Source organism: Bison bison, unplaced genomic scaffold (assembly GCF_000754665.1).
Source record: "Bison bison bison isolate TAMUID 2011002044 unplaced genomic scaffold, Bison_UMD1.0 scf7180017864364, whole genome shotgun sequence".
In the NCBI taxonomy this organism is placed as follows: domain Eukaryota; kingdom Metazoa; phylum Chordata; class Mammalia; order Artiodactyla; family Bovidae; genus Bison; species Bison bison.
In genome coordinates, this window is record NW_011494936.1 from 1,199,121 (window position 1) to 1,211,195 (window position 12,075).

The following is a 12,075-nucleotide window of genomic DNA, read 5'->3' on the forward strand; positions in this document are numbered from 1 at the left end:
CTATGCTAATGTACTATGCCTTTACCCCAAACTCTGTCTCCAAGTCGGTTCTGCCTCTTGGCCCAGAACCTACTTGACAAACCAGTATGTTATACTCAGATATTGTTCCCCTAATCTATGTAAATGAAACTATTTGTATGGTAGTCTGCCCTTCTTCAAAATTCAAGTTAATCATTTTATGGCCCAGGATAAGCCATTTGGTGCCAAGATTATCCCAAAATGCATCTTATGGGTGAGGGGCCTGGTGCCATTCTGAATTTTAAGACATTCCTTTCTTTCATTAACAGACTGCTAGTGACTATACAATATCCAGCTGAAGACTAGCAGGGGGGTACTCTTTCTGCCCCCTTCTGATGCCTATGTCAGAAGCTTTCTCTATCTCCTTTATACTTTAATAAAACTTTATTACACAAAAGCTCTGAGCGATCAAGCCTGGTCTCTGGCCCCAGATTGAATTCTTCTCCTCCGGGGGCCAAGAATCCCGGTGTATTCACGTGATTCAACAACAACCTTTCACCATGGACTGCAGCACCCCAGGCTTCCCTGTCCATCACCAACTCCCGGAGCTTGCTCAAACTCATGTCCATCGAGTCGGTGATGCCATCCAACCATCTCATTCTCTTTCGTCCCCTTCTCCTCCTGCCTTCAGTCTTTCCCAGCATCAGGGTGTTTTCCAATCGGTCAGTTCCTTGCTTTAGGTGGCCAAAGTATTGGAGCTTGAGCATCAGTCCTTCCAGTGAATATTCAGGGTTGATTTCCTTTAAGATTGACTGGTTTGATCTCCTTACTGTCCAAGTAGTCCTCTGACCAAACCCCTACTCTCTGGATTCTACCTTCTATTGGATCCATTAATTCCAGTAGATTAGAAAGGTCAGAATGTAACTTTCTTATACACAGGGCATAAAGTTTGTTTTTTTACTTTAATCCAAGTGTTAGAATTTCCTATGTATATTTGCATAAACTCCTCAAAGGTAGGTACCATAGTTTATTTACTGATGCTCTCTGCCTCAACCTTCCTCTTCCTTCTACCTTCCTTCCAGAGTTCCCATAGAACTTTCCTTCTCATCTCTGAGTTGTCAGCTGAAATGCCACATAATGGGTCTCTCCTACCCCTCTCTCCATAGATTCACTCACTACTCCCACCTCCCAGCCACTATTACATTATCTTATTGCCTTCATTTACTTACTGTATCTGACATTATCTTCTTGCTATTCCCTGTTTGCTCTGTGTATTAAAACCTAAGTTGCCCAGAAGAACAGGGACCTTGTCTGGCATGCTCACCTTATACCCCACCTGGAACACAGACCCTCACTTCTTCAGAGAGGTCACATCAGACGCTGCTCTAATCGCAACTGCTCAGAACATTGGAACCTTTGCTTTTAGGGTCTTGAGCAATGCCTCTGATACATTTGTTTTTAGTCTGTAGTAATTACAAATTTGCCAGTAGATATGAATTTTAAACAGGCACTCAGAACCTGATCAAATTAGTAATGAGAGCAAAATTTTAAATGAAGTAAGCCTTATAAAGTATGCGTGAATTTTAACTGAATCTGAAGGGAATCCAAAAGAATTCCAGACATGTCCTGAGCACTGACAGCCTTACTAAAAGAAATACGCAGCTTGCCCCAGCGGCTGAAGGATGGCACTCATTTGCATATAAACCTTCTTGTGTCTGTTATCAAAACCAGCCTTACAGATCCATATACCTGTAGATTCACCCAGTAACCAGAAGCTTCCCTTACCATGTGGCCCAGAGAGTGGATCTGGTCTGTTCTTATTTAAGCATGACCACATCTGGTGACATAAGAATGAGCTCCACTGGCGAAGGCTGAAGCCTGCCAACAGCATAGTTCGCTGTGTCCTGGGTCTGGTGGAAAAGTGCCCAGCAAAACCCTGCCTGCCTCTCTGAACATCTGCCAACCCCAGGCACCCAGAGGCACTTCTAGGTATGAGAGAGACTACAGTCACACCTGAAGGAGTGGAGGTGTGAAATTAACATTCTCTCTAGATGATTATAAACTCACCTTCTTACCATTTCTTTCACCAGTTTGCAAAGGTATGAGTGTATTTGACACTGTTCTTTCAAAAGCCTTTCAGAAAGCCTCTCAAACTTACTCTGGCCACCAGACAAGACAGGAATGCAGGTAGATTTTTGTACCTTGCTCTAAGTAAATCCCTATAAGAAATATAAGATACCCAAGTTCCAGCAGGAGCCTTGCTGTCTTAAGAAATGTTATTACAATATCTAGGGGAGATTATATGAAGACACTCTGGAAGGTCTTTAAAGAAAAATTATTTGTTTACTTTTGTGGGGCTACTGAATATAAACAATGACTCTATGGGTGGATAGTTTTACGCCAAAGTAGAATACCAGCTGTGCTAGAACTCCAAGTGCATTCTAAGAGCTACTCCTAGAACACCAGCAGCTGAATTCTGGTGAATGTGATGTGGGATCAAATCCTAGAGCAGACCTTCAGGGATGACGACCAAGTGTGAGTTGGTTGGGAGAGAGTGTTACTAATGTGGTCTTGGTAGTATTTTCTTTTTGTATATACTTCCTGAATGCAGTTGATGGCTTTGTAAATACATGGTAAGGGGCTGACCTAGGAAATACTAAATATTCAGTTGCTATGAAAGGGAGCTAAGCTATGAAAGGGAGCTAAGCTATGAAAGCAGGACTACTGTCGTTGCAGACAATTAGATAGTGATACATATCATTTCCATAACCAAATTGCACCATCAGCATTTACCCTCAGCTGGCTGCAGGACAATCTCATGCTGGTTCATTTTCAAGTAGTTGAGTTTTTGTGGTCAAAGTACAAGAACACAGCATTCCTCTGGGTGGTGAGGCTCTGCTTTCAGTTGTGAATGACATCTGAACTGCTTCTTGGAATGATGCCTCGCTGCAGTTTCCACAGGTCTCTGCTACACAAGGATGCACCAAAGGCAGTAACCACCATGCCGACAAGTTCCCAGGGCAGATGAGTAACAAACTGCAGGGTCCTATGTAGGCAGTCTACCCCAGCACCTGCCCTACAGACCTGGCCGCAGAGCTCCAGGCTTTAGTTCTTTGGGTCTAAACAGCATGATGGCATCAGCCCTTAGGAACCAGGCCTCAAAATAAGTAACCAGGGATGCTTTGCTTGTCTGCCCCAGGCTAAGCAACACCTGCAGAAGCCACATTAGAGGAGCTGCCCCGGCCTGTCTGTCGATGGTTCCTTCTGTTAATGACCTAATTTGTAATTTAAAAAGGAAAACTTAACCTTGACTTTCAGGGCTAAGCTCATCATTACTTAACTCTTACTCTTGCCATGACATTTCCCGAGGGCATGAAGCTAATGATATTCCTAAGAGAAAATGAAAGTCTCCCTGAGACAAAGCCGTCCTATTGAATACCTCCCTGTTGAATTCAGTGCTGAATCAGACTGGTCCAGCCATAGAACTGGCATGGCAAATAATATGGTGTCAGGCCCCTTCCCTGCAACAAGCCTTGGCCAAAATTCTCTCCAAGAAATGCCGAAATCCTGAGACCTGGAGTATAAAGACAAGCCCTGCTAGCAAGTTCTCCAGATAACTCCTTTCCCTCTGAGCTTTGGTTTTCTTATGTGTGTGTGATGTAGGCAGGGTATAAAAGAATGTGAGGTTAGTAATACCTGTTTTAACCTATTTTGAAGGGCTATTGTGGCTGAGAAAGCCTAACAAGTTTTATCAGCTGCTGGGTATTCATCTCCCCCTCATTTCCCTGTTCCTACCAACCCCAGGTCCCCTCGGGGAGGGTTCTTACCAGGTGGTACAGCAGAGGGATAATCTGGAGTTTACAGCAAGTGCCCAGCAAAGCTGCTGCATTATCTGGCATTTCTGCAGGAGAAAAAGAGAATCAGTCACTGCCCAAAGAAAGCATACACGGAAGCAGAGCCAACCCCTGGGTTGTACCTAACTTAGATGTCCTCTGCCAGCCAGATATGCTCAGTTATTGCAGAATAAATGAACAAAGCAGGCTACACAAGCAGCACAGTCTTTTACAAAATAGATGTAGGGACCAAGTAACCAGCTCTGTGTTCACCAGAGGATATTTCTTGCATGTAATTCCCCAATCAGAAAGAACTGTACAGACTCAAGGAAAAATTAGTCAACACAGAAAGGTAGAAAGAACCTGGGATTTAGTGACAAAAGAGCTATGTTTCACCCCACTAAATATTTGGGGAGTGATCTTTGGTATACCTCTCCTAGCATATTTCCTCATTTGAGTACTATAAATGTGGGGGGGGGGGGGTTTGTTGTTGGTTTTTCTTAGCCTATGTCAGACAACTAAATAAACTATAAAGGATTACACCTAGGTCACTAGTCATGTCGTAGGGGGAAAATGTAGCCTGTTTCAACCTATTCTGAAGGGCTGGCACAGCAGAGCTCCTGAGCCCAGAATTGTGCAGGGCCCCCGGCCTGGCACTGGCGATTCTCAGGATTGACACAGAGCTGCGCATGCCTGGGGGCTGCACCAGAAGGGTCCTTCCCAGCCCCAGGAACAGGGAATCCAGATGAGTGTTATTCCAAACTGGTTTTAAATACCTCCCAGGATAGAACAGATGAGATTGCTAAAAGGACCCAATCCCTTGAGATACAACATTTGAGCTGAAAAGGCAAAAGAGAAGAGTCATCTGCTCTATCATCTGGCCCAGGGAACACTCATGAACTCCTCCATCTCCTGCGTTAATCAGCAGCCTTATTTATAAAGGGCAGTGTGCTGCTTAGGCTGAAACCCAGCAGAGGACAATGAAACATGGCTTGTTCCCAGGAGAGGAAGGCTGCTGGGTGCATGGGGCAGCCCTGAAGATACAGTCCTACCAGTGAACCCCCTAAACTGCATTTAAAGCTTGTGTGTGCTTTCATCTCCAGAGAGGATCCACCATTTTCAACAAATCCTCAAGGAGGCCCTGATTCCAAGTCAGGAAGATGAAGATGGTAAATACATGTAGCCTTGCCTTGTGGAAAGATCCCCACAGCTGTGAAGGGCAGGAACACAGTCACCTGGAACATGACGTCCTGGCTGAGCTACTGTCACGGTCATCTCACCAGTTCATGTTTCCATCTCCTCACTTTTCAGGTGACTTCTGAATCCCCTGTAATCATCATCATCCCTTATTCCTGGAAATACTTTATTTCCATGTTACTCAGTGGTCATTTCCTACCCTGAACCTGGCTGAGGACATGGGGATGAAGAAATAGCATCTGCTTTGCAGAGTTTGACTGAAGCAACTCAGCACTTAGGCCCTCGTGTCTAATTCTTTGCAACCCTATGGACTGTAGCCTGCCAGGCTCCTCTGCCCATGGGATTCTCCAGGCAACAATACTGGAGTGGGTTGCCATACCCTTCTCCAGGGGATCTTCCTGACCCAAGGACTGAACCCACGTCTCTTAGGTCTCCCAGACTGGCAGGTGGGTTCTTTACCACTAGGACCACGTGAGAAGCCTACCATCTGATTTTACTACTTTACTTCCCTTGATTAATTCCCTTGAGGGTGGGGATGTTGATTTTTCTCCTACCTCAGCATCTGGCAGTGCCTGAAACACAGTAGAGGCTTCTTCAGTTGTTTATGGAATTGAAATGACTTTTGATCTTTCATATTCTAAGTATTTAGCAGATGAGATCTGGGAAGTTCATGCTTAAGGTCACAGAATGGTGGAGAAAGGGTTCCAGGAGACCAGCCAGATGCTGAGACTGCAGTGCTTTAAACAAGGACAAGGAGGCAGGTCCAAGACAGCACCACAGGAAAATCCAGAACTCACCACCTCCCACAGACAGACTGAATCTACAGCAGCACGTGGAAGAGTTTCCTCTGAAAAAACCCCAAACTGCTGAGCGACTCCCTACACATCAGGTGAACTAGGAAGAAAAGCCCACGGCAGCAGGTAGGAGAGGCCGAGCACAATCTCCCTGTAAAGCGCCCTTCTGGTGCCACGACCCACACTCAGGAGGGAACTCAAATCCCGAGCTTCTCCCTGTGGTGGAGGGCCTGAACCCCACCCCTTATGCTCTATCTGCTTCATTCCAGGGTGCTGACATCTCCTGGAAAGGAACTTGTGATTTTTGTGACTGCCACCCAGATGACATTTCCAGGTCACCAGGCTCTGGCTCGTGGGATTTACACTTGTGGTCTATATATATTTATATACTTTAAAAGCTCTGCCTGAAGGTCTGGCCTCTAACCAGCCTGAATCTGAGTGCTGTCTGAGCCCCTCTCTGGGACACTGACAGGTGTTGACAAACCCTCAACTCTTGGGAGCCACTAAAAATAAGCTGCTTGAACAATCACAGAGGTTTGAGAAACAAGAGAGAGCTAGGGCAAGGCTAAACAATAAGGTTCTTTCTTGCGAGAGACCACTCCCTCAGGACTGCGAGAGGTGACTGTGTTATCTTATGCATGGAAGCAAACACAGAAAAGCAAGGAAAATGAAGAAACAGAGAAAAATGTCCCAAACAGAACAAGATAAAAATCTCAAAAAAGGTCCTGAATGAAAAGAATATAAGTGATTTACCTGTTAAAGGGTTCAAAAAGCAGTTTTATGATCCTAAAGCTGCTTAACAAGCTTGGGAGAAGAACGGATGAACACTGAGAACTTCAACAAAGAAACAGAAAATGCAGGAAAATACCAAATATTAAGTCACAGAAATGAAGAATACAGTACCTGAACCAAAACAGACACTAGTGGGTTTCAGCCATACACTAGATGAAGTAGAAGAAAAGATCACTGAACTCAAAAGACAAAGCAGTGGAATTCACCCAAGTGGAGCAGCATCTTTTTGCGAACACAGCTCAAGAAACTATGCTACATCATCTGGCAAACCAACATTTGCACCTAGGGATACCAGAAGAAGAAGAAAAAAGGGGCTGAAAACTCTCCTAACGTGGGGAAGGAAACAAACACTCAGACCCAGGAGACCCAGACCACATTAAAATGTCAAAACATAAAGACAAGGAGAGAATCGTAAAAGCAGCGAGAGAAAAACAGTTACAGGGGAACCCCTCCATATGGCTATCAGCAGATTAGGTTTTTCAGTAGAAACTTTGCATCCTAGAAGGGAGTGGTATGATACAGTGAAAGTACTGAAAGAAAAAAAAAACTTGCAACCAAGAATATTCTACCTGATAAAGTTGTCATTCAGAATTGAAGGGGAGAGAACTTTCCAGACAAGCAAAAGCTGAAGGAATTCACCACCACTAGACCAACCTTGCAAGACAAGTTAAAGGAACCTGTTTAAGCTGTAATGAAAGAGTACTAATTAGTAATAAGAAAACATATGAAAATAAATCTGTCTCACTGGTAAAGGTAAATATATAGTAAAATTCATAATAATCTAATGTTGAAGGGTAAATTAATCACCTACAAAACTAGTATGAGGTTAAATGACAAAAGCAGTAAAAATGCAGTAATTTCTTAAGGGATATGCAAGATAAAAAGATATGATTTGTGACATCAAAACCGTAAAATGGCAGGAGAGGAAAGTAAAATGTGGAGCTTTAGAATGTGTTTAAACTTAGACTGTTATACATACTATGTTGGTAACAATTTAAGTTGGCATGTAATCCTCATGGTAACCACAAAAAAAAAGAGAAAGGAATCTGAGCATATCATTACAGAAAATCATCAAGTCACAGAAGAGGAGAGCAAGAGAAGAAAGCAACAAAAGAACTACCAAAGAGTCACTAAATAATTAACAAAATGGCAGTGAGTACATATCTGTCAGTAATCACTTTAAATGTAATTGTCTTTTGATTGGAGAATTTAGTACAGAGTTGCTGAATGGATACATTTAAAAAAAAAAAAATTATACTGCCTATGGGAGACTCATTTCAGATGTGAGGACATACACAGACTGAAAACAAAAGGGAAGGAAAGATAGTCCATGCAAACCGAAACCAAAAGAAAACGGGGGTTAATAGGCCATCTTTATATCATAAACAGACTTTAACACTGTAATGAGAGACAGGAGCGCTACGCAATGATAAAGGGGTCAAGCCACCAAGAGGATACAACACTGTGAGTATGTACACATCCGGCACAGCATCACCTTTTGGCTCAGTAGTAAAGAAGCTGCAGGTTCAATTCCTGGGTCAGGAAGATCCCCTGGAGAAATGGCAACCCACTCCAGTATTCTTGCCTGGAGAATCCCATGGACAGAAGAGCCTGGCGGGCTACAGTCCATGGGCTCGCAAAATAGTCAAATACAACTGAGCACTCATGCGTGCACGCACATAAGAGCACCTAAATATATAAGCAAATAGGCCTAAAAAGAGAAATGGGCAGCAATACAATAATAGTGGGGGACTTTAATACTCCACTTTCATCAATGGCTAGATCAGACAGAAAACCAATAAGGAAAGAATGGCTCAAAAATACCTTTAGACAAATGGAAATACAGCACATGAAAATTTAGGTGATGTAGCAAAGGCAGTTCTAAGAGGAGAGCTCACAGCAATAAATGGTACCTCAGGAGACAAGAAAAATCTCAAACTAACTTTACACCTCAAAAGGAACAAATGAAACCCAGAGTTAGTAGGGAGAAGGACATCACTAAGATGAGGGTGGAAATTAAAAGCAGACTAATAGATTTTTTTTTTAATCAATGAAATGAATAGCTAGTTCTTTGAAAAGACGAATTAACAAACATTTAGCTAGATTTGCCAAGAAAAAGAGATGCCTCAAATAAAATCAGAAATGAAAATGTAGATGTTACAACTGATTCCCCAGAAATACAAGAGATCATAAGAGAGTATTGTGGACAACCTAGAAGAAATGAATAAACTAAACACATACCACTCACCAGCACTGAATCAGAAAGAAATAGAAAATCTGAAAAGACTGATTTCCACTAGGTAGACTGAAATCAATGTAATCAAAAACCTCCCAACATACAAAAGTCAAGGTAAATTGTGAAGGAAAGGCTTCTCAAAAGCTAGAGAACTCTGGCCTGTAGATCAGCTCCTGATAGAATGCCTGTTTTTAGACTCTCTTATATAATGATTAACATTGGGGGAAAGGTCTCTAGTGGAGTTCCACAGGGCTCTCGTCTTATATCCTGTCCCAGTCAAAACATTTACCCATGACATGGAATAAGATATAGAGCATACATTCATTGGCATATGGGGCTGGAAGAGGCATTTGCTCTTGTTATTCAAAAACTGAAGATTCCTGGTCTTTTGTTCCAGGGCAGTGCTAAGGAGGAACTCTTGAAATGTATCAGGAACTCAACGTCCACCTTGAAAAGAAGTTGCAGGGACTAAGACTGGGCTAGTTTGTCAGCTCTTGCCTCTCTGAGAAGTAAAAGTCCAGCTTCTGGGACTTCCCTGGTGGTCCAGTGCTCAGACTCCAAACTCCCAATGCAGGGGACCCAGGTTCAATCCCTGGTCAGGGAACTAAATCTCAACTCAAGATCTCGCATGTTGCAACAAAGACCCGGTGCAGACAAATAAATTCCTCATACAGGATGACCTCGTTCTGGTCCCACAGACCCTCTGGCATGCTGCATTCTGGGTGGGAGTTGGTACGGAAGTGTAGGGCGGGCTCTTCAGCTCACTGATAACTGGATGGCCAGGATGGGTGTGGAGGTTGTGAAGGCGCTGGGCTCAGCATCCTAGTGCTTTGGGATGCTCTTTGCAGCCTCCCTGCTCTCATGGCCACAATGCTGCACTCAGGATAGGGCCATAAGTTTGCAAAGAGGAACAAGAGGATGAGAAGGACCGAAACACGGGGAGATAGCAGTTGCCAAATGATGCCTGGCAATGTTGAGTAGCAGTGGCTTTCAAGTGTGAATCACAGGCTGTCTGGGGAAGTGGTTTCCTGTGTGGGTGAGGGGGTGTGCCTGCAGACAGCCCTCCCTGGGAGAGGAAAGAAAGTCCTCTCCAAGAGAGTGGAGGAGGCTAGCAGCAAGTCCATGACTTCATGGCAATACTGTAAACTCTCCTGCTTATCTTCCCTGCACTGCTTGAAAAGGTGGGAACCAAATCTCCCACACAGTAAGCAAAGCAATTTCAAGGCAACAGCATTTCTTCCCTTTTTTTCCCTTTGATCCATACCTGCTAGCGCACTGACCAAGAAGAAGGCTGTAGAGAAGAGTTTCTGGTTGTCGACCACATCCTCTGAGCCCAGACGCTCGCCCTGCACACTGCACCCCACCAGCCGCAGGAAGGTCGTGAGGTTGTGCTTCTGTGATGGCTTCAGCTCCCCCAGAGCCACCAGTGAGGGTGACAGGCTGCTGACTATGTCATCACACTGCGGGATGAGGTTGGGGGGGTGGGGAGAGAGACAGATGTAGTAAAGCCAGAGGTGAAGCCGGGCACAACCCAGCCTCTGCCTTCATGACATACAACCCTCACCGTGAGCTGGTGCATTCATACATGCTAATTCAGTCCTGTCTCACTCTTTGCGACCCTATGGACTGTAGCCCACCAGGCTCCTCTGTTCATGGGATTCTCCAGGTAGTAATACTAGAGTGGGTTGCCATGCCCTCCCCTCCAGGGGATCTTCCCAACCCAGGGCTCAAACCCGTGTCTCTTATGTCTCCTACATTGACAGGCGGCTTCTTTACCAGTGGTCCCCAAATATAGGTCCACCCGGAGCTTCACAATAAGACCCTATTTGAAGTTCTTGCAGATGTAGTTAAGGCAAATCTCAAGATCAACCTAGATTGGAGTGGACCCTAAATCCAGGGGTGGGTGTGTGTCCATTAAGAGACAGAAAAGGAGACGGCCACATGAAGACAGAGACTTGAGCGATGTGGCCACAAGCAAAGGGGTGCCAGGAGCTCCCCAGAGCTGGAGCAGGCACACACAGATTCTCTCCTAGAGTCTGTGGGAAGCAAAGCCCTGATGACACCTTGACTTTAGACTTGTGGCCTCCAGAACTGTAAAAGAATACATTGCAGTTTGTGGTAATTCGTCACAACAACACTAGGAAACCAATACACCCTTCTACTCTGCACCTCAGCTACCCTTCTACAGTTAGAAAACTAAGGGGCTACGACTAAGAACAAAAACAGCTTTAGGATTAAAAGGAGGTGAAGAAATTTCAAACACGATTTTACCCTAGCTCAAGGTCTCTTATCCCGAGAGACCTAGCCCAGAAAAATAGGCAGAGACATTGCCTCGAGGTGTCTCCAGTCTTACCACTTGTTCCAGGACCACCAGTAATTCTTCATCCAACAGGACCGCCTGGAGGACGTCATTCAGGGCTATCTGTTGCTGCTCGGGCAACTCCATGAAGGGATGGAAATTCCTCTCTAAGAGCAGAGTGGCTGTGAACACAGCAGAGCACACCAGGTCTCATGACTTACCCCAGAACTAGGGACAGAAACTCAGGCATTTCAGAGAGAACTGTCCTCTGTTCTTTCATAGACACTTCCAGCTGCATGGTCAATAGTGGAACTCAGAAATAAAGAGTGTTAAATACCACCCTGTGTGTTTTTCACTAACCAGACTATTAAAGGAAGAAAGAAATGGGGAAGGAAAGGGAGGATGGGCAGACAGAAAAGAGGGAAGCCAAGTTTTGTCTCAGACCTTTTCCTGATGACTCACTAAACAGTTATTAAGTCTAATCAATTTCCTGAAAAAGTCATTTGCAATTATTATTAAATTATCAAGTCTAACTTACTAAACATCAGTTAGAACTTTTACAAAGCTTCAGAGCCACACAAATTCCAAAATGCATTATTTTTCATATCTTTCCAGTACACTGCAGATTTTGTATCCTTTAACATGAAATGCATGCTGTTCAGTTCAGTTCAGTCACTCAGTCGTGTGCAACTCTTTGCAACCCCATGAACTGCAGCACGCCAGGCCTCCCTGTCCATCACCAACTCCCGGAGTCCACCCAAACCCATGTCCATCGAGTCGGTGATGCCATCCAACCATTTCATCCTCTGTCGTCCCTTCTCCTCCTGCCCTCAATCTTTCCCAGCATCAGAGTCTTTTCAAATGAGTCAGCTCTTCGCATCAGGTGGCCAAAGTATTGGAGTTTCACCTTCAACATCAGTCCTTCCAAAGAACACCCAGGACTGATCTCCTTTAGAATGGACTGGT

General features: G+C 44.4%; 1 protein-coding gene across 2 annotated transcripts in view; it reads right to left on the bottom strand.

The window, feature by feature from the left end:
- Window positions 1-12,075, bottom strand: part of DFNA5 (deafness, autosomal dominant 5) — a 76,119-nt gene that overhangs the window by 3,765 nt on the left and 60,279 nt on the right. For both annotated transcript variants that reach the window (XM_010855368.1, XM_010855369.1), the window contains 3 exons: window positions 11,164-11,291; window positions 10,075-10,270; window positions 3,786-3,859 (listed from right to left, as the gene is read on the bottom strand). In XM_010855368.1, the coding sequence (XP_010853670.1) occupies window positions 3,786-3,859; window positions 10,075-10,270; window positions 11,164-11,291 (398 nt within the window). The remainder of the gene's footprint in view (window positions 1-3,785; window positions 3,860-10,074; window positions 10,271-11,163; window positions 11,292-12,075) is intronic.